Here is a 23,292-nt window from a genome sequence, read left to right as displayed (position 1 = left end):
AGGCCCGCGACGGTTGAGCAGAAGATTTCGCTCTTTGCACGACGTGGCAGTGCGGCCAGCCGCTGTTCAGTGTGCCGTGCTTTGCCAAGTGCGACCCGAGCGCAACTCAGTGCCTTCGCCCAGAGAAGTTGGTTGCGCACAGGACGGCCCTAACGATGACGACTCCCATTCCCAGTCATGTAGATTATGGATTTCCATCACCAGCACGCCCTCACAACCACCTGGGCTGTCTTCGGCAGCGTGGCCGAGTGTAATGAACAGAAATAGAACAGCCGGCCCAGGAACGGGTGCTGTCTCTGTCTCTGTTCCTTTATAATATAAATCTATATGGGTGTGGTTCGAAAAGCTGATCGCCCCCCCCCCCCCCCGGAAAAATTAAAACTTTACGCGTATGGCTGATGGGCTATTGGAGGTCACAGAGTGGGCGCCAAGAGAAGAAGGGAAGCGCAGTCGAGTACGGCAGAGAACTGTAGGTGGTGTGACGAAACTAGGATATTCTCAAGCATAGTATGGCGTCAATTAGCGCAATACAGGAGTAATTAAAGTTCGCAAGAAAAGGCCTTCTTCCTGCAGTGGAGATAATATAGGATGATAATAAGGAGAAACAGGACAGATAAAAAAAAGTTGCAGTGGCTTAGCTCGGCTATGCCAGGATATACGTAGCGTTAGCAAAGGTTCAGCTGATTATTCTTAGCTTTCCTGGTTGTCTCCTACGCTCAACCGCTAATTGCCAGGCAACTACTTCGGGATCCGATGAGTCAAGCTTCTCCGTTCTTCTGCGCTGTTGAGCAGCATTTGCGCTCTCCTTCTCCATGGCTATACCACACTGGCAAACGCCAGTCAGAAGCGCAGCGGCTCCAGCGCAGTGTCAGACGGCGACTGCACAGCGAGCGCGCGCCGGCGCCAGTGCGTCTACCACGGCTACGACGTCACTCCTCTGGAATGCGCAGACCGGCGGCGGTGAGTCGCGCGCGGCGGCGGCGGAGTGCGCGAGAGGTGCCGGCTCCGGTGGCTCCGGTGCGCAAGCCGTGTGACATCACTGATCCTTGCGCATGCGCAGCACGGCTCTTGATGTGCCGCGCGAAACGGGCTTGGCTAGGCCAGTGTAGCTAACGCTACAAAAATCAGATAAGTAAAAGAAACAGTAGGACGGCATAAGGCCAAAGGCTTTGTTTTCGACAATCCACAGACTTCGCAGATGAACGTCTACAGACTTCCGGTATGTTGCACAAAAAAAAAAGATAATAAACTGTTGTGAGGGTCACCGCTTCACGTGCGATGCGACCGAACGACCACTCGTGATTGGTGGTGGCACAGCAGTCGCTTCGTTCCGCGATAATTAAACGCTGGATTGGAGGCTGCTGGCGGCCGTTAGCTAATGAGCCCAACTTCTGCACTCTACAGCATCGTATGCGTACTATCAAGCACGCCATCGAGAGTCATACCATGCCTGGCGGCCTCTACTGCAGTGTGACATTACTGTGAAGGTGTGTGATACTTGCAGCGCAGCGAATAAAAAGCACATACATACATACATACATACATACATACATACATACATACATACATACATACATACATACATACATACATACATACATACATACATACATACATACATACATACATACATACATACATACATACATACATACACAGTCGCAATATGTACGGGTGCGTGTATGTACGCGCGCACGCACACACACACACAGAAGCACGCAGGCAAGTACACACACACACACACGCGCGCACGCACGCACCTGTAAAACCCCACAACTTACACATCAGTCGCTCACCATCGCTCCTCGGCTGAGTCACTACACGCGACTGCAGGTACTATCTCGCACCATGGCGCCGCCGACTCTTTTCCGTTGTTATTGTCACCAACAAACTGTCAAACAAATTGATCACACGCTCAACAAGTATAGGCTCGATAGGTCGCCCGTCCCTTCGGCTCGTCGGTGTGTGCCGTCGCATCCCCTCGGTCGCTGCTCGACGCCTGAAAGTCAACGCCGGAAAGGCGCAAACACAATGGGCGAGACGATCCCCGGCTTCGGAAGGCCGCGCCGAGGCGCGAGATCATCTTTTTTTTTCCCACGCTTGGCTTGCTGCGGCAGTGCAGCCGCTGTCGCACCTTTCGCGAACCGCATCGATTCATTAGGCAGAGACCTGCCGCGGTGACACAGTGGCCATGGAGATATGCTGGCGAGCTCGAGGTCGCACGTTCGACTCCGAGCGATGGCGGCGAAATGCAATAATAATAATAATAATAAAATTTAAAAAAAACGCTCGTGTACTACGATTTAGGTAGGACGTTAATGAACCCCAGGGGGTAGAAATCCATCAAGGAGCCTTCCACAACAGCGTCAATCATTGCACCAGACTTGCTTTGGGGCATTAAACCTATTCAATCAACCAATGTGGGCTTAGTGGCACGGACAGCGTGCACATGCTCATGAGATTCTCTCTCGTCTCACAGGTCAGTGAGAAGCGTTCTGTACCATCCATTAGAGATAATGACATTACGCGGATGGCGCTACCAAGTCCACAATTCTTGTGACGGTTGCATGTTATAATATGGTATGGCTTTTGCTGTTGACATCCGGCGATGTAGAGCTAAACCCAGGTCCGTCCTCAGACTCTGAAAGCGATACGGCCGGATTCTACAAAGAATTTGCTAAAGAAAATACTAAAAGAACAAGGCAAAACGAACAAGGCCTTGAAAGAACTGGCTTCCAGTTTAAAGAAAGTCGAACAGACAGTGTCTGGTATGCAAGCAAGATTGACTGCAATTGAAGAAGACTTAGTCCGTGTGCAACAATGTGAGGAAAATGTACTCAATTGTAAAAAAAATCCTATGTAAGCGTGAGTAAAGATCTTTGTGAGCTCACTAATAAGGTTGACGACTTGGAGAATAGAAACCGCAGAAATAATTTAGTAATCTATGGTGTAACTAAAGTACCTTATGAGGATCTGCCAAGTCTCTGGAAACGAAAGTCAAACTAAATATTTTCAAAGACACGCTAGGCGTCGAAATCAACTCGTTAGAGCGAGTTCACAGGGTCAGCACTCGTCACGGTCAGCGCCCACGCCCTATCAGGCTGCGGTTGTACAATTTCACGGAAAATTTTTTTTCTCAGTGTAGCAAGCTAAAGGGCACACAAATATCCATATCAGAGGATTTTTCTGAAAAAAATAAGGAACATTAGATCCAAGCCATAGCATTCAGCCGCAGATGAGAAGGCTGAGGGCGCAAGAATCTCACTTTCCTTTGACAAATTGAAAGTCAATGGCACGACTTATGTTTGCGGCTCTGTGGAACAATCTAGAAAAGAGTTAACCGCGACCTCTGCATCTGCACGTGAATCAAAATCCAGAGCGGCTGTATCAGGGAAATCAGGTGTGCGGAAAAAGAGGTGACAAAATAAAACTAAATCTCTACGAGTCATGTCGTTTAGCACGCGGAGTACAGTTAACAAACTCGGGTTACTTGAAAACATAATGCCTTTCATATAATCCACACACCCTAGTTATAACAGAAACTTGACTTCACGCGCAGATACAGGACAGTGAAGTCGTTCCTGCTTCCTATAAGTTAATCCGCCGAGAAAGAACAACCCGAGGAGGCGGAGTAGCCATTGCTACAAAAAGCAACTTACAGTACACAGTCTTAGAGAGAGAGAATGAACTTTAATGAAAAGAATGGCTCAATGGCCTAAGCAGGCAGGGGTAAGGGTCAATGGCGAGATTCACAAGGAAAAAAAAAAACACTACACATTCATGACCTGCCGGTCAAGCCGGCCTCACGCATAAACTCCCATAAGGAGTTGATAGAGGTCTTAGAAAATATCCCCGATCATGAAAGCTTATGGTGCAGAATCACATAAGCAAGTCAAATAATACTGCTTGGGAGCGTATATCGCGCCTCCCAATACTCCGTCCGCCTACTTAGAAGTAATGCATGATTATATCACGCAGGTATAGCAAACTCAAGGTCGAAAATTACTCTGACGGGTGACTAACTTACCCGGAATTAATTGGGCTAACTTGAGTCATGACGACAGGAAAGTCGGGAATGCATAACTTCTACTTTATACCACATTCAGTTTTACTTTACGCCAATTCAGTATGCGCTGACACTCGAGTTGACCTCACGAACATGAGGTCAAGAAGAGAAGAGGAAGCTCTTCTCTTCTTGACCTTATTTTCGTGAGCAATGCACTGCAACGTGTGCACTATCACACCAGATAAAGGTACCTCAGATCACAAGTTGCTTTCAATGACCTGTCCTATGGAAACAACACGCCCGCCTCTCAAACAGTCGTTTTTCTATGTCAAGGACTATACGCACGCGCAGACGATAATGCGGTGCTAGGCGCTTTGGAATCCAACCTCGCTCAATTTAACGCTACACATGACGTACACCGAAATGTGGTCCCAATTTCAGAATCTTGTATATTTCTGTGGAATGAATTTTAATCCGTCTCGTGATATAATTCAACTGAAGCGAAAAATTAAGCGCAGGCGCAAAGCAGGCGTGACGCAAGATCTAGACGGCCTTATCGACAGCATGCACGAAAAAAGTTCGAGAAGCCAAATCCCGATTTAATGACACTACCCTTCCATCGTTTCTGCACAACAATCCACGTATGTTTTGGCGATACCTATCTAACAAAAAAACCTTGCATAACGCAAATTATTTCATCAAACCAAAGATTCACGGATCCTGAATCCATCGCCACAGCATTTAACACTTCATGGCAAGCTCACGAAGGGACAAGAAGTCACCTGGCGCCGACTCAAAACGCACTCCTTTTCCCAAACCACAAATATACGCACACATTTACCGTGACTGGACAGACCGACACTGCTCATTATGTGGGTCCACAGCCTCTTTAAATCATATTCCTTGAGACTGCAGGGAAGACCCCCCCCCCCCCCCCCTACCACCATATCTCCTGGCCGCTCCCTCGCCTGAAGCGTGGGAAGCGATATTCATGAACCCGAACTTCAGGCCATCAAAAGAGCCAAGGAGGTGACTGTAAGGCATCACCTGGTAGCCACCCTTCGCTAAGCCAAATTAACAAAATAAAGTTGTTTCCTCCTCCAGTCTGTCTTTGCAAGAGAAGTTAGAAAGATGAATTCGATGTCTCCTAACACGTTCGAACAAGCAATGCCTAGCTTAAACATAAGAGGGAGTTTTACGTCTGTACGAAACCTCGATGTGAAGAAATCCTCCGGCTCCGATGACATTTCAAACGCCTTTTTGAACAGATATGCTAACTCAGTGTCATACTATCTGCACAAAATTTATGAAACCATCCTTAGAAACACTAGAAATTCCACAAGACTGGCGACATGCAAAAATTATTCCCATACACAAGTCTGGCTCTAAACTCGAACTTAACAATTATCGACCCGTCTCATTGACAAGTACGTGTTGTAAATTATTCGAACATATCATCTTTAAAGCTACGATAACTCATGTCGAAACTAACAATGTCCTTTTCAGTCATCAAAATGGCTTCCGATCAGGTCTCTGAACCACAACACAACTTGCGGAGATAACCCATGATTTCTTTGATGCAATTAACAAAGGAACTCAGATTGACGCAGTCTTCCTTGTCGAAAGTTTTTGACTTATTTCCGGATCATGACTTAATTACAAAACTTCCGGCCTTCGGAATAGACAGCAAAATTATATCATGGACCTCCCGCTTCTTGCAACACCGAATACAGTGCGTCGTCATAAACAACAGTGTTTGAGAATGTTTAGACGTCTACTCATGAGTACAGCGAGGCGCGGTTCTAGCACCCATCTTATTCCTTCTTTGCATCAATGATATACAATTCTGCATTCAATCACCCATACCGATGCGTCTTTTTGCAGACGACTGTGTAGTATACACAACTGTAAACAATGCGGATGATCAAATTAGACTTCAAAATTCTCTAACAAACATACAAGTGTGGAGCTTGAAATCGGGCACGAAGCTGAGCTCCAATAAAACAAAATGTTCAAAGTCACCAACAAAAAAGAACCCTATAACTTCGCGTAAAAATTGTAAGGAACTGAAATTGCTATGCACGATGAGGTCAAATATTTAGAAGTCACACTGACAAGTAATCTAAACTGGGAACCACACATTACTTCAATTTGTGAGCGAGCCCTTAGAAAATTGTTCTTCCTTAAAAGACGACTGCGTGACGCACCGCCATCAGTCGAACTAAACGCCTACAAAACACTAGTAAGACCAGTATTAGAATATGCAGACATAATATTGGACCTATTTCAAAAATACTTAACTGACCAAATCGATAATATCCAGAAATTAGCAGCACGCTTCATCTACTCGGACTACTCACGATACAGTAGCACAACTAGTCCAGTAAAAAGAGTCAAAGTTCAACCACTTAGAAACCGCAGAATAACTTCTAAACTTAAATTTATATACTTTGTCTACCATAGGCTTTATAAATTTCCTAGTTCCCGCTACTTACAGGACCCTTTTAAGCACTCGAACAGAACTAACCACTGCAGAACCATCCGCCAACCATTTAGTAGAGTAAATTCCCATAAATATTCGTTATTCCCACAAGCCATACTTAATTGGAACAAATTACCGGGCATTGCGGTGAATTGCACGACACTTGACTCATTTGTGAAAAACATAAAGACAATGACATTTTCTGAAATGTAGTAGTTCCTATTCCTGACCAGTTAACATTTTTTTTCTCTTTCATTTTTTATCTATCTCGTTTCTTTGTAGTATAAATACTACTTCTACAGTGTTGGTGTTTCTACAATGATTGTGTTTGTCTTCATTAGTTTTTATGCTTACTACCGTTTCTATACTTACTCCTGCTTGGGCCCGGAAAAGGCCTGGAGTATCCGTAAATAAAAAAATCAATCAATTCATTTGAAAGTCTAGCAAAGTACGATGTTAGGCTAGTTGGCGCATAGCTTTCAATACTTCTGGCCGCATAAGGTAAGTGAAAGCAGAAAAAAAGTGGGACGGGAACAGCACCAGCCCGCGACTAATTTTATTTCGTGAACGTAATTTGACATCTATAACGGAAGCACATTATATATAAAAAGAGGGAGAGGGGTGTCTTATGCGTCAGTGTTTCTTCCGTTTCACTTTGCAAGAGTCAGTTTCAGTTTCTTAATTAGCTGATATGCCTGCACAACGGAGTGTAATTGGAGACCGCGTATATCCTGTATTTTGTTTTGCCCTTCTTGTATCTGCGCATCCAAGCAGTCATTGCATGCGCGGGTTTTAGACGATATAACTCGCATGTTGGCGCTCTATCTATCGGTCTGTATCTTCTTCCATGCTGTAAAATAATTTACCCCCTTAGAAATGAATAAGGGAGTAAGTAAACCGATCTATAAGTTACACTTTAACACCTAAATGATGTAAGTGTGTACGCCCTCTGTGTACGCGTATAACCTTTTGCACCACAAACATTGAAACCAAAACGTCGTCGCTGATTCTTCCCAACCCGAGTTCACCCTCGTCTCACGACGTGGCAGTGCAGACAACCGTATACACTCGTGTAAGTGCTGCACTATTTCTTCGCCCGCAATCTTGACAAGGTGGGGCCTTTACACGTAAACCGTAGCTACACGCTCATAGCTACACGAGACCGTATAGCTCGCAGACACGAGCGTTGTCGCGACACAAGAAAAGCGCTGGTGTTGCGTCGTCCTTCTTTAAAAGTCCAGCGTGTTTTGTTTGCGCAGTAGGTAAAGATGTCCCTACATGAGCACAGGCCATTCCCATACAGTTTTTGTGTGATTCCTTGATACCGAAACGGCGAACGCTGTTATTTTCGTAATGCATTTATTACTTGGCTGAATCGATATTATGGATGAATATTATGAGCGTTACCTTTGAAGCGGGGTGGCGGCAGATGTTACCGCAAGCTCTTCATTTTTACCTTTCTCCTGTTCCTATCTTCGGCCATAACGATCCGCTGTTCGTAATAGCCAGCGATTGATCCTGAAGCAAATACATTGTCCTAAAATATATTCGTCATGTTCGCCACTTTTGCCCGTCACCAACACGCCAGTCGTCTTTTACTATTTCCTTTACAACCCTGCCTAAATCCGATTGCCTTGGGTAGGCTTTCTTTTAATTCATTTCTTTTATTTCATTTTTATTTTATTTATTATTTTATTAATTTATTTTAATTCATTAAGTCATCATTTAATTACCTCTGCATGAATACTGCGACGTGCTAACAAAACATCCCAATGCTTTCCTCTCTATCTCCACACGCTACTCAAGTATATATTGTCGTCAAAGGCAGTTTTCTCCTATAGCAACTTGTTCTCAAACATCCTGATCTGACTTCGAACAGTAGTGCGCCGCCCTATGAATTATCGTAAACATGGAACAGGATTAAGAATAATGTGCAGCTTTATAACAAGAACATGAAGATAACATAGGTAATAAATGAAACCGTAACTCGCCCGATTTCAGAAGCAGCAATTAAAGTGGGAGGTACGGAACCAATGCAACCCGTATAGGTAAGCTGCCCCAAGTAACAAATGACCTAATAAGGAAACATACAAAGAATGAAAGTGTCTAACTCCTGAGATCGGGTAGTATTCAATGAACTGTCAAAGCTGATAAAGAAGAACAAAGTAAGTGATATTCGAAATTGTAACGTCCGAAAGATTGAGAAAGTTATAAAAAATGACCGCAGCATAATATCAGCGAGAAGAAAACTTGGCACAGGACAGGGCAAGATGTAAGCAATGATAGACAAGCAGGGTATCGGGGTATTCTAGAATGGATCCTATCCATGTCCGTAAATCAGGTAATTCAGAAATCTGCGGAATACAACCAACATCTCCATATTGTTTTCATACATAATGAAAAGGCATTTGATTATGTATAGATATCAGCAGTCACGGAGGCATTGCGTAATCCAGAAGTACAGGAAGCATATGGGAATATCTTGGCAAATGTCTACAAATACTCCACAGACAGCTTAATTATCCACAAGGTTAATTATCCACAAGTCCTTGTACTTAGCATGTAGTATCATGCCTCCGAGATTGAGTGGCCAACGCTGCCAGATCTCGGAAGCTATGGCAGTTTATGAGATTACTGTACGTAATACGGCTGGGTTGAAGTACCGCACACTTATTGCTTGAAGTTGCAGTTCGTATATTATTAGGCTTATGCGTATTATGAAGTGAAAAGGGTCCACACTAAGGAGCGACGCTCGCGTCCCTTAATGCATGGTGGCAAGCATAATTGCTGTTGCACGCGCGCGAAATTCCGAGCACGCATGCGAGCTAAAATCCTTTGTTCCGCAGCTCGCTCAGGTCTTCGACATACGACACCGTTCGGAAATCAAAAGCGCATGCGTGGCTGTGGCAATGCGCTGAACTGCGTATCACTTGACGCGTAACTCAATTGGCTTCCCTAAAACACACCCGTGACTTGTTAATGACCAAAGCTGTTGGACAGGAAACCACGAACGCACGTAGCTGTTATTGTAGAAATAACTTACGCTTCTGTAAACATGAATTGCAGAAACATTGGTTTGATAAACAAAATAATACTTTCTCACGGCTACGACCGCGCTTGTCGTCTGCCTCCCTCCAATGCCGGAGTATAATCGCCATCGCGATCACCTATCACTGTTTACAGCATGCTTCCAGTGAATGACTACATCCTCCCTGAAAGATGATGGTGTATGCAGATCGAAAAATTTGAATAAAAAATGTTCCACAGCGTTTTCCGCGTTATCCCCGCATCCCTCGACACTCTGACTGGTAGGCTTTCAATTTCACAAAAAATTGGTATCATGAAAGTTGGTTGTCAGTCTCTTAATGATACAGGAAGAGAGCGGAATAGATCAGAGAGCAAGCGGCGCTAGCCTTGACATAATGAAAAAATAAAATGAAGCTGGGCCGCTCATGTAATGCGTAGAGTCGATAACCGGTGATTTATTGCAGTTACAGAATGGGTGCGAAGGGAATGGAGTCAGGTACTGCAGAAAATTAGGTGGGGTGATGAAATTAGGGAATTTTCAGGCGCAGCTTGGAGGCAGCTAGCTCAAGACAGGGGTAATTGGAGATCTCTGGGAGTGACCTTCCTCCTGCAGTGGACATAGAAATATGATGATGATGATGATGATGATGATGATGATGATGATGATGCTGTCGAACGAGATTAAGAGCGATAGCCGCGCGCGCAGATGTTTTGAAAGATGCCGCGCAGAAGCCTTCTGCCACGCAACGTCCAATTATACTGGGCACAGAGAAGATGAAATCAGTGAAAGACAGATTAGCGGCAAAGGAAGAGGCTGGGACAAGAGGAGCTCTTTCATTTCCGGATCATCGTCGGCTATTCGACGTTGTCGTTAATTTTCCAGTACCCGAAAGTTAATCCGAGCTGGCCGCTAATTGCGCGTCGGAGGCTTACAGGCGTCCAGTGGCTTACGCCGAAATTACGAGGTCCACCGTGAAAAACGTTACAGCTCAAGCGAGATTCGTACCACGTGACCGTGCTGCGAGGTCACGGTGAACGTGACGCCATCTTGGTTTGTTCGGCTCTGTACTCGTTTATCTAGGCCAATTAGTTACACGGCACCCTGATCATAAGAAGAAAATTTACGGAAGAATAAAAATGTGTTAAAGCGCATGCGGCAGGCGTTACCAAGCCACGAGACGACCCGGAAAAGTGCCCAATCATTGCATTACACCGGCACTGACATTAGGAACAGGAACTTGGAAGAAAACAACGAAGCTTGAGAAGAAGTTAAGGACCGCGAAATGAGATATGGAACGAAAAATGACAGGCGTAATGTTAAGACACAGGAAAGCTATTCCGCAGCGCTCCACTACGGTGTCATGTCAAAACGCAGGTCCACGTTCGCCAATAGGTTAGCCCTCTTTTTACTGTGGCCCGCTCAGATGCACGTAACCTCAGTCCTCTCTCGGTCACGCAGTCAATAGTGAGCTCAATAAATATCGCAAGTGCTTGCCTCATTACACGCGGAGTGTGTCGCCCACTGATTTTCGTTTTTCGTTTTTTTTTTTCTTGCTCCACGTGACCACAGATATGCTTAGTGAACAGAGAGAGAAACTTGATTGGCTTAAGGTACCTTGTTCAGTTGTTCTTGGGCTAGTAGGCTGATAGTGGGTGTAGCCATTGTAGCGCGAATAAAAGACAAGACACGAAGAAGACCGGACGCCGGGGGTATAGTAAATACCGCGGGAGCTACGTTCTTTGCGTCTTGTCTTGTCTCATTCGCGCCACAGTGGCTTAACCTTGTTTATTGGCACTTTTTTGGTCGTCCGGTAGTAGCCGTTAGTCCAGGCTGAACCAAATGCTTCAAGGGTTTCGAGGTTTGGATTATTAGAACATGTTCGTATACAGTCACGACAATCCAATCGTGACAAATGTGTCAACGGAAGACGTAGTCTTAAAATGGCCGACAGCGGGCGCCTCAGAAACGTCTTGTGCTCGTTCACTGTATCTCGTCCCTTGCGCTGTTTCAGGTTTTCAAACTCGAGTGACAGTCTGACCGAGTCCTACGTGACAACGAGAAGCCGTATAAAGTTCGTGCGTCTGATTTTAGCATGGCCCCTATGTGTAGCTATAAAGCGCGTTCGATGAAGGCGACTGTGGCTTGAGCATTCTCGATTAAAGGGGCAGGGCCCGTTCGATGAAACGGCGTTCGACGAAACGTCTTCTATGAGACGGACATTTTCCTCGATCAAATGGCCTTCGATGAAACGACGTTGGATTAAATGTCGCGGACACGAAGTCTAGTTATATAGCTTCGAAAGTTGAGTAAATAATGAACGTTCTACTCAGTTGAAATGTATGTATACAACGAAACTGAGCATTTCATCTGAGTCTTTAGCATGATTACTAGTAATGGGATTTTACAATTGATATACAAGTACCAACTCAATCATACATTTTGAAGTAAAATTTGTACGTGGCATTAAGAAAAATTACAACAATGATTTTCATTACACGCATTCAAACATTCAAACGCACAGGCTAGGTATAGCGTATATAACAATGCAATATTAGTAAAATATCCAGTGAATTACTCAGGCAAATAGAAATAATTGTGTTGAAATAGAGTTTCTCCGGCACAAAATGTAAACGCGCGGCATGCATTACGTCACTGCCTGAAATGTTCTACATTTTATCCGGTTTTCATGGCGCATGAAAAGTTCTTAGTTCTCGTTCTCGCAAGCCAGATTACATTTCATTAATTGCTCCTATTTTATCTATTGTGCACTTCCCCATTAGGGTTATATATTGGTGTTATGTTGATACTATCTTTAGCTTGGCTACGAGTGTTTCTTTGAGGAGGTAGAAAGAATTTGGAAGGAAGATACGCCGCGCGTGAGCTTTCAGATCAACGCTCAATGTCAGAGTGTTGCTATATATAGTACGGTTATTTGTGACCCAGACCTCACACATGTCTTTGTTGCTACTTATACATGTCGGAGGGAAAATGGGACGCGATCACGCTGCCACGCACGCAGGAAGTCACGACATATTGCTCGCTTGGCATATACGCAAACCCGAAAACAGCTGAGGGTACACGATGTGGTCGCAGCGAGTTGTAACACAGCGTGAATCCCTGCGACGGATGAACTGACGCTCTATAGAAATCACGTGTAACATGACCGCTGTTCCGACGCGGGGGTTTCGCGCGTTGCTCGGCACTGTTCGCACACTAATCGGGAAAACGAACGGTCAGGCTGCACGCAGTGTCGCTGCGAAGGTGCGAGGAACTGACCTTGGGCGGACTGCTACACGGTCATCGACGCAACGTCGACGTGTCCGACATCTGTCGTAGGCGACAGACGCCGCGGCCGTCTTACGTCACCGCCGTCCGAGGCATCACCATTGCCCCTCGTCGGGTCGGATTCGCGTTGGGCACCACAGGACTTCTTCTACTTCCTTGAACTTGTGGAACGTACCCATGAGGCGGGATTGGCCATGGTTCGCAACTGGAAATATAATACGAAGTTCTTGCTTCTTGTGAACTTATTGGTCAGTACTACCTATACAAGTGATCATAAGTTATTTTTTCGTTTGCTTTGTTTTATTGAAAAGTGGTCATGCCGGACTTCTGCGCTTCTTCCTCTACTGCCCAGACAACGCAAAGGCATCCTCAGTAATGTCTCTAGGCATGTCGGCATCAGGACGTTCGCACATCCCAAGGACATGTCCTGCACTATTCATAAAAGGCTCCTGATCCAGATCCATTTGTCCGTCCCAAGTAGATACTGATAACGTACCAGGTACATAATTGGAGGACCATTTTAGAATGATGTCAGGACGTGTGCTAAGGCACTACTGTTTGACACCGCAATTAGAGGGCGATTAATCATTCACAAATTGGGTTAATATACGTATGACGCCACTTCGATATGAGAACCCATATTGCTGGGGTCCGTTTTGATATTTGTGCGCTTCCATACGTTCAGAAATTTTGCGTCTTTGTTTCTTTCGCCATTAAAAAGCAGTTCGGTATCAAGCGAATTACCTCAGGTGTCGTTTTCACCTATGCACATACAGCAGCATAGCCTTCGAGATCTGCCTTTGCTACTTCAACAGAACCATCGGTGGAAGGTGCGCTATGGACACCACCACCAATAATAACGTAATAATAATAATAATAATAATAATAATAATAATAATAATAATAATAATAATAATAATAATAATAATAATAATAATAATAATAATAATAATAATAATAAACGTTTAAAACAAAATAGTCTACAAATACACGGGTTTCCTTTTTTTTGCAGTGCCTCATTTGTATTTCGTTTTTGGTTATACTGAATTTCGTTCGGGCAAGCCTGGGAATATCCTGCTGAGGAATGCTGCACGGATATATGTCAAGTTAGGTAGGCGATAAGTCCAGCAGTAGATATTGTGTTCAAAATTCATCACGAGCACGGTGTTGTGGACGTGCTCAGTGCGTTCCATAAAAAGCTAGGAGGTTCGGATTTTTCTGGGACATCCACGAGATGTTTTGGGTTGTCTGGGTCCCTTCGGTGAAAACGAAACTTTGTGCTACAGTCGTAAGCAATGCGCGTGTCAATTTGAAACACCTCTTAAATTGTGCTGCATCATAAACATGATGATGGCTGTGTTTATTATTGCTGATATTGCTTAACAGGCAATAATAATATAATATACTCGTAAAGCTTTCTACAACAATTACTTCAGGGAACTCATGGTGCTGCTACCGCGTTCAGCTACCATGGGAATGAGTTTTCTAGTCTTTGCGCTCTTGTCTTCAAACTTTCTCGTTAAGTTATTAATTACGATTTATCCTTCTAAATTTCCAACCTCGCATAGCTTCCTAAACACGGAAAAGTAATTTTCGACTCTTCAAACACGCGTAATCATTGCGAATTTGAGCATTTCTAACCCAGAGCGTCGGTGAATTTTTAAAAAAATTTCAAACATAAAACCGTTTGAAGCCAGAAAGACGGTGTTTAGGCGAATTCGTGTACTCGAGTTTCATCATTCCAGTATAGGCTGAACCGCCATGCACAATTACATGCAGCTTCCGCAGACTAGTAATTTTTTGTAGGAAACTCTTTTGCGAAACGGAACACAGAATTTGTTGTTTTTGAAGCAAATTAAGCTATTTTTTTCTCCTTTCTATTCATATATCGTACATAATTAAAATGTTTCATCAGTCACGATCACCTTGTCTTCCATCACTATAGGGGCGCTGTCTTGCCAGGTAGGCAACTTGGGCCACTGTCGTTATCTATTACTGGGTATGTGCCCTTGGGCATGTGTCCACTTTTCGCCAATGCCCCAAAATGGTTACGTGTTGTTGATGATGATGATGCTTGTTGGACCACAACCTAGCATGTGTAAATTCTGCATCTATTACGCTTGTGCAGAGCCGAGCTTACTCTGTAACAGATCTTGCAATCTGTGGCCCTAGTCTCTTTGTATCTTCTTGGCCAAGTGTAGTATGCTACTAACAGCGATCACCTTCCAGTATTTTTTGAAGTAGCGCGCCCTGTAACCTCTATGGGTGCTCAAGTGCGAATATTTGTTTATTACATTATTTAAAAAACTTATTAAATGCTTCTTTTTTTTTTCGTCCCTGTTTAACGCGTGCACTGAGCAAGAAACTACGATTATCTGTTCTTTAGAAAGTTCTCGCAAAAAAAAAAAAAAATGGGAATCGGACGTTCGATTAAATAAAAGAAATTGCTAGAGCCCTTAGAAGGAAGAATTCACTCGCGATTACAGAAAAAAAAAGCCGCTTGGAAATAAGCTATTACATAACTAGTGTTCCAAAAATGTGACCTCGTCTATGATTTTACAAAATTATTTCACGAAGCTCCTGATGACCTTATACCTGTGATAAACCACTCAGAGAAGTTTTCGTGGTTTCCACATGCGCGGAAAGTCGCTAAAATATTTCCAGTCTTCAAAAATCACGGGGAAGGATACAGAATAGATAACACTAAACCAATTGCGCGAACCTGAAATTTGGATGGATTAATTGAAATAATTGTGTATGTCAGTCTGATCATATTTGTACCAGACAAAGACTTTCTCGGCGCCTGTCAGATCGGATTCTGACCATCATGCTCCATCCGGCATGCTCACGTGGATCTAGAAAGTAGAACAAAACTAGCACGGCGCAAGAGTAGATTGCTGGTCTCGTAGCACTCAATTAACATTTCCAAAGCCTTCGACAGTGTAGAGCACGTAATTTGATTGGATAGATTACGAAATGTGGAGTTTCTAAATTATCTTGTAATCTGGTTTCGTGAATGTTAAATAGGAGGAATGTTCGATTTGCTCGCGTTGAAATTCGCACGCAGAGAGCCCCGCCTATTTTTATTTTTTTATTTTAGGACAACTCCTTCTGTACAGTAATGATCGAATCTGTGTATCCTGATATGTTTCCTGAATAAATTTTCACTGAATTACTTTCAAATATTGCTATATTGTGGTCTCCTGCGCGCGAATGTTGTCATCCCGTAGCCACATCTTTCCAAATGATTGTTTTCGGGCCTTAGCGTTTGCCCTATGTTCTACATTAATAATTATTTTTCTGAGAATATGCTGTCGCAGAAGCAGAAACAAACTAAACGGACTCGAATTCCTCCAGCCCTTGGGAGACCAAGTGTGTCTAAAGAACAGAAACTATAGAGACTGTAAATTTTGTCTCGTTTTGATGATGCGAACACTCAGCACAACCTCTTCTAGAGGCAAATTGATTTCATCGACTCGAAACAGCTTCTACTGCTAGCAAAGCCCTCTTCCAGTACCCAGATCACCAAGCTGCGCGACTGGCTCGAGCTCTTATCGACGTGCTCCATTACTAGGGAGCCTACATGCAACGCAGCATTGCATGTAGGCTCCCTATCCATTACTGCGCCGTCACCCACGTTTCCCAGTGCCAAGTGACACGGGCTGACGGTCGCGTTACATGTGGGGGTGCCTTCCGCGAACGATGCCACGAGCGAAGCATTCATCATCGAAAAGAAACCCACACCACAAGTCAAGCCGGAAGCAGACGACACGGACATTTTTTTTTTCTCGTCGCTCTTCGTCCGCGGTATCGTCGCCATGGCAACCGTAGAGCGACCGCGGCGCCCTCTCCATTGCCCGGCTTCCTCCGTTCAACGCCGAAAGCGTCGCTTGGTGGCGTTGCCCGTGCCGACTCGTCTGCTGTTTTCCAAATGGCTCTGCTTTGACATCACAACGCCTTTGACATCATCACGCTCATCGGAAAGAAATGTTGCTTTTTCAGAGTTCCTGACAGCGCGTGCCAACCTCGAATTCCGAGCGCGTTTCAGGGCGGCTGCCAGTGGAGAAGGTAGAGCCGAACATGTCGCTAAAGGTACGTACGGCGAGCGCAGAAGGTGACTCTTGCGAGTTTCAGCTCAAACTCATGATCTGATTCGCGTAACAAAATTACTCTGAATGAACCTTCTACTATAGTTTAGTCGTGATTCTATGGTGCAGTGATGCGTCAATTGGTTCGCCACAGTTTCCGCAGTATATGAGGTAACAAGAGGCTATGCTTAGAAACGTAAAAGTTGTTTATATAAAGACCCATTATTTATTTCATTTTGGCCGTTTGTCCGTCCTACAAGTGTTATCTGCGAAGCTCGTTCAAGATATGTGATAGTCATGAAGCACAAACTTTTAAGTAATGCCCAAAGCTGTCAGAGAACGTTGAGACACTCGGACGCGCGTTGCTGTATTGGTGACATTGACATTATAGTCAAGACGTACACTATTTAAGCGCATTCGTTCTGGCATTTGGCCTCGATACCACTTCTGAATACGTATTTTCGTGCGTTAGAGCGCAGTTGTATATCGGCTATTACATTTGCACATGCATGTCCTTAGCATATGTCAAGACATGCTGGTTCGGAGAGACTAAACTGTGCGTTTGCAGAAACCAACAGCTGTCTGGCTTCACCGACCACCTGCAGTGCACCAGAAACTGCCCTGTCTAATTTACTCCGGCACTCACTGAGGCCTGGTAGAGTAATCATAAATAAATTGCAAATATAACGAAGTATATAAAATTTAATTTTTTCACCGCTATATCATCTTATTTTAGAGGCATGCCATTGCCGGTGAATATGCATGCTTGTAACAAATCCCGACGTATGTCAAGTTCACTTTTTGGCGTTCACGTCCAAGGGCACGATACGACATATGTCACAGCAAAGTCATTTTCTTCGAGAAGAATTTCGTACCTATTGGGTTGCGTCATTTCAACATATTCACACTTACAACGTACATTACCACTTATAATGCGAAGCGTTGTTTCGGTTATTATTTTCTTGCGTAATTAGCATATTCTCTGTCATTCGCGTCACTGAAGACACCGCACGACTTTGCCCTTGCTTTCTTGTGCTTCTCCTTACAAGGATACTTCGCCTTAAGTAACTTTGTAATGCAGCGAAGCGCAACCTTCAGTACCTTTACATTTTCTTGTTGGAACGCTAGTTTGGCGCCCAACGTTGTTTCTTCCTCTGTGTCCCTAAGAGCAGCTTAATTCATGCGTTAAATGCTTCGCAAGCCTGTTTGTGTTACCAAAACGTCGTTTTTCCAAGCGCTGTTTTTCGCGGAAGCTTCTTTTGACACCTGAAGGTCGTTCGTCACCCAGCAATCCACGGCGTACAGTTTCGGTCCTTTGCCAGAAAAGCGGCTATCTTCCTTCTTCCGCCACAAATTGTTTTTTTTTTTTCGCTAACTGCTTCAGCGTGGAAACGTGTCAATCATTTTTGTCTCCGTAATTTCACTAGCCTCTCGCGTCGTTCCACGCTTTCCCTCCTCTCCTAAAAATGGATTCGCCCTCGCTACGACGTAACTTCCCGTGCGTCACACGACGCGGCGCTACTTCCGATGTCTGCTTGCTGGATTTTTAGCGCTTTGTGTCGTCTACGCTGACGTTCCCTCCAGCCGTGTATGTGGTCGCGAAAGGAAACAGAAGAAAGGACGTGAACCTTCGCTCATTTGAGCCGCCATCAGTGGTGATTGGAGCGACAAGCCCGAGCCGTATCGGAAATACGCGAGACCGCCGTCGCCATGAGCCACCCGGTCGGCCTGTCGTGTGTGTGTGACGGCCTCGCGTACGTTCTAACTGCGTCCACATCCGTCATCGCGTCGCCGAGATGCTACCGCTAGATCACTGTTCGTGAATCCTGTGAACGCTGCGAGGGGACTCTCGCAAACGGCATTTCCAATGAAGATGCCTTTCCAGGGTTTCGCGGGGACGAACTTCACGTACTTCTCTTTGCAGAAGGAAACGCCATCGGCACAACTGCTGCATTTGGCAGCGCTCCAGGGCAACTTGCCGCTCCTGGTTAGCGTGCTTGACAGCGGCAAAGTGTACGTCGACTGCAAGGATCAGGTGAGAAATCACAATCTTCGGCGCTGGAAACTTCGCTGTTAAAAGCTAAAACTGCTACAGCGCGCGCAAGCTTGCTGGCGCGGTCGTCGTTCGCTGGTTCCACGCGACGTTCTCAAGGTGATTCCGAGATCGTTGTTCGGGTAACTCTGATGAATCGGCTGCCGTTTCTTGAAGTAAGTGTTGGCGGTTTCAATTAAGCCCGACGTTTAGTTGCTAAGGATACTCAAAGCTTCGTAACTACGTCATTGAAAACCTGAAATTAGACGACCTTGCTGCATTATACTTTGTGTTTTTGAAAGCGCTGAACCGCGCCGCAGTTTTGTTCCCTGAAGCTTCAGATGTTTGCAAATCGATACACGTTTTACCGCGTCGCAGCGTGCATGTAAGTCGCATTCGCACTTTGGCAATAGTGCTCTTGCGTTGTCAGGCCGCGTCTGTTTAATGGACACCGGGTAGTGCTCAGGAGAAGTGGAGTCCTGTGATGGTCGACAGATCTAGTTACGTTACTTGCAATCTTAATTGCAGTTGCTATGCGGAGGGGACGTTCAGTCGCCTAGCTGCACACCGCCACCATTTATTGCTTCTCATTCGGTTCGCCCTCGTTGTTCATTACAGGAAGGAACTACTGCCTTGATTCTGGCGTGCGCAAACAACAACTATGACTGTGCCAAAGAGCTGCTCGAGCAGGGAGCCAACCCAGCAGCCAAGCGAGTTGTAAGTACTCTGACACTATGACAGTCTCTCAACCTAAATGAAGGAAGTGTGCACATTTCTGACAGTCAGAAGATTAGCGCTGTCATGACCCCTCCGTTGTCATCACTTGCCCTTCAAATCCACTTCTGGATAACTGTCTCTACCAAAGGTCTCCAAGTACCTCTTTCCTGCTTCCCAATGCCTGCAAGTTTCCGGATGTCACTCCATTTAACGCTGTGCTGTCCACCTTTTCCTGACCATCACTCCGAAACATCATTTTTTAGTGTAAGGTGCCTTTCAAATAAACTTCCTGGCTATCTTGTCAATGTTACACACCAATTTAGCACTGTTTGGGTACATAAGCTGGGTATTTTAGATGTGGAGTCTGTTTTCAATTAGTATACAAGGAATTTAATGCTTACATGCTAGTGGAGTAAGGCAGTCTATAGAGTTGCGTGACAAGACAGTAATTGCAATGACACAGTCAACAATAAACACATGCCTCTTCTTTTTTTCCACAAACAATGGTGAAATGGAACACACTCCAATGTGCTGTCACAGAGCCATCTTTATATTTATCTGCTGTGACAGCTAATCTGTGGCAGGCAATGGCGTCTGCCTCATTTCATTGCTTCTATCTGTAAATGTGACTTATCTTCATACTCTTTCACCCCAATTTCTTGAACACTGCCTAGATAAGCTGAACAGTGTCTCTTTAATATTGCTAATGTTGTTCCTTTTTTTTTGTGTGTGTGTGTGTGTGTGTTTGTAAGCCATCGGGGGACAGATAACTTCTTCCATTTTTTGGTATGATTCCTTTTATGCACGCGTTGCATCTGCTGATAACCATTTTCTTGCTCTGCAGCAATTCAAATCACACACTTATTGGTTGCCAAAGGGTGGCCAGCATTGCTTTATAAAAAATTAAATAAAAATTCAAGAAGCATCCCAAATGGATTCTTCAAAATGAAGTGTTCCACTTGATTTTAGCTGTCTTTGTACAAGCCTTGCTGAATATTTTGGCTTGTTTTGAAGTACTTGTCCACTTGTTTCCCTAAAATCATCTAGTCACCCTACTAAGCAGTGCACTGATGTCCTTGCAGACTGGAACCACTGCTTTGTTCTTTGCCGCACAAGGGGGCTACTTGGACATTGTCAAGTTGCTCCTTGAACACAACGCCCCAGTAGACGCTGCTAGCGTGGTGAGTTTCTCGTAGAAAGCAGCTAATCCCATTGCACTCTGTTTGTGTCAGTCATCTGAGCAACTCTTTGTGCAAGACAATGAAAGTAGTCTTAATCGATGGAGTTTAAAAGGGTCCGGCGACATTATCTTAGCCACCAAACATCGTGCCACACAACGCATTTGTATAGTTCCGTGGTGAATTCATAATGAATGACATAAATAGACCTAGGCAAATGAAAGCTGTCTAACTTAAAGGGTCCCTGAAATGGTTTCAACAAATTTTGTAGATGCATACGGTACTGCTACAGTAAAACATTCATGCCACAATTTAAGTGAAGGGTCACATATTTATATAGCTAGGGACAATTACAAATTACCCTCCTTCCTGGCCATGCTTTTTCTTCTCAACTCGTTCGCGGAGTGATCGGGCCTAAGCTCTGCTTTCACTGGCTATGGGTCATGATGTGACATCGTGTTGTCAACTTCCGGTTGTTTCGGAGCCAATGCGCGAAGCCTCGCCAACCCCTTCGCTAGCCACCTGGCCGTCGATCCCCAGCGAGAGCTATCGAAACAGCGTGCGTTACAAGTGTTCTCTCGCAGCGCTGAGTGTGTCCGGTATTACAGTAACTACAGACAGAGTGGGCGTCTTGACAAATAGGCGGAGGCATAAACTAATGCCCCTCCATACAACTATCGCTGTGATGCACTAGTGTAAACGGGAGTGGCCTGCATGGTGCAGCCACCTGGTGGTGCAGAGCTTAACCAGCCAAGCACAGAGCTACTATTGCGCTAAACAAGTGTAAAACATTTTAAACATTTTAATTAAAAAGAGAACATGTTCACGATTACGCTCCTCTTGGAAATTTATACTAGCAGAAAAGTAGAATACACTTGGTACTGCCGTATTAATGCTGTGTTTGTCTGGTCGAGCCCTGTGCCACCAGGTGGTTGCACCGTGCAGGCCGTTCACGTTTGCGCCTCCACTCATCCGGTAAAATGCCCAATCCGCTTGCACTTGTGTTTACCCGAATACCAGACACGCTGCAACTGTCTATTGTGGTAGTAATCCTCCGGCGTGAAGTGACGGCCACAAACATGTAGATGCTGGCGCTGATAGTTTTTGTATATGCATCACACTCACTGGCCATGTTGTCCGTTCTGTCTTTGCGCTGTGTGTTCAGAAACGACGGATGGCGCATTTTGTATCCGTACAGAACTGCGAACAGACACGACGGCCAGTGATTGTGGCACGTGTACACAAACGCGTGGTCACCCTCAATCACTTGCGCACGCTTGCCTGGCCGCCTCGTTACACGCGTCAATCACTGCGGCACGGCGCTGCACTAGCCGCTGTGGCAACGTCATATTAAAGCCACATAGGCATGCAGCACAGCCATGGTGGCGGGAAGCCAACGCGCAAGGCGGGTACTGGACAAGGAAGCGAAGAACAGGCTCCCTGGCTCTTTTTGCCGCATGTGCGCAATGGGCACCTAACTTGAACCGAGCAGCTAACTTTAGACGATGCTGCCTTGATCCGGAGAGCCCCGGCGGCATGTTTAGACAAGGCTGCTCACCTCTGTACTCATCTGAGACCACTTTGCAGCTCTAAAAAGTATAAAGCATGCCTTTATTTATAAAGGCATGACTTCATAGACAGCAATTACATACATACAGCCTTCATGCCCAACCAATCAAAACGAACACCACAAAAACTTAGTGTTATACATGCCTTCTGCTTCACATCTATTGCCAAAAATCGGAGTGTGGGACACTTCAGACAGTATGAAAGCTGTTTTCAAGGGCAAATTATAGTATTAAATGCTCTGATCTCTGCACTTCAACTGCATCTGAAGCATTATCAATTGGTACCATAAGCAAACAAGGAATGAAAACAACATGCATTGTATGCATCGCAGGGCTGCTTTAATATCACAAAGCAAACAGGCTCTTAGAGACATTATATAGTGCAAGTTAGGGATTGATTTCGACCTCTTGTGGTTTTTTAAGGTCCACTTAAAGTATGCTAAAGGAGCCTTTCTGCATTCTGCTCCCATTAGAATGTTGCCACTGCCTCCAGGAGTCCAACTCGCACTGTATTTGTTAGCCACAGAACTATAGCCTCCAAGACATCACAGCGAGTGCAAGCAGTCATCATTCTCAGTGTATAGTCAGCGACAACCTGAGCATGCAGTGGCAAACAAACTGCTGTCTAGCTCTAAGAGATTCTGTGTAGTTGTGTCAGCCAATTAATTACGTTCATTGATTTCTGTGACATCACAGTGTAGAGATGAACTTTTCAATACCAGCGTCCCTCAGGAAAAATCAGGGGAAGTTTGCTGTCGGGCTACTTTTACATGAGGTTGTCAACAAAAGTCTGCAGTCCTTTTTTCTGCGCTGTTCTTGTTCGTAACCTTAATCAGGAACTATGTTTCTGAGCACTTGGGCACAAGTGTGGTGCAGTTTCGTAGGCAAAGCTCATACTGAATCCCCAC

General features: G+C 44.9%; 2 protein-coding genes across 9 annotated transcripts in view; one reads left to right on the top strand and one right to left on the bottom strand.

Annotated features, from left to right (window-relative positions):
• Window positions 1-12,928, bottom strand: part of LOC119465816 (mucin-5AC-like) — a 29,688-nt gene extending 16,760 nt beyond the window's left edge. The window contains exon 1 of one of the 3 annotated variants that reach the window (XM_037726292.2): window positions 12,793-12,928. Coding sequence is in view for 1 of the 3 variants with exons in the window: in XM_049657144.1 (XP_049513101.1) it covers window positions 1,797-1,799 (3 nt within the window). In the remaining 2 variants the exon portion in view is untranslated. Of the gene's footprint in view, window positions 1-1,781; window positions 1,909-12,792 lie in introns of those variants that run through there. The other 2 variants (XM_049657144.1, XM_049657145.1) reach the window with 2 other exon arrangements.
• A 3,752-nt stretch (window positions 12,929-16,680) lies between these two features.
• LOC119465813 (ankyrin repeat domain-containing protein 29-like) overlaps window positions 16,681-23,292 on the top strand; it is a 42,331-nt gene continuing 35,719 nt past the window's right edge. The window contains exons 1-4 of one of the 6 annotated variants that reach the window (XM_037726288.2): window positions 16,691-16,893; window positions 18,814-18,924; window positions 19,540-19,638; window positions 20,721-20,819. In XM_037726288.2, the coding sequence (XP_037582216.1) occupies window positions 16,882-16,893; window positions 18,814-18,924; window positions 19,540-19,638; window positions 20,721-20,819 (321 nt within the window). In that variant the 5' untranslated portion in view covers window positions 16,691-16,881. Of the gene's footprint in view, window positions 16,894-18,329; window positions 18,925-19,539; window positions 19,639-20,720; window positions 20,820-23,292 lie in introns of those variants that run through there. The other 5 variants (XM_037726286.2, XM_049657654.1, XM_049657653.1 and 2 more) reach the window with 5 other exon arrangements.

The sequence above is a fragment of the Dermacentor silvarum genome, chromosome 10 (assembly GCF_013339745.2).
Source record: "Dermacentor silvarum isolate Dsil-2018 chromosome 10, BIME_Dsil_1.4, whole genome shotgun sequence".
Lineage (NCBI taxonomy): Eukaryota > Metazoa > Arthropoda > Arachnida > Ixodida > Ixodidae > Dermacentor > Dermacentor silvarum.
Note: the sequence above shows the minus strand (reverse complement) of the source record. Positions and strands in the feature narration are given on the sequence as shown.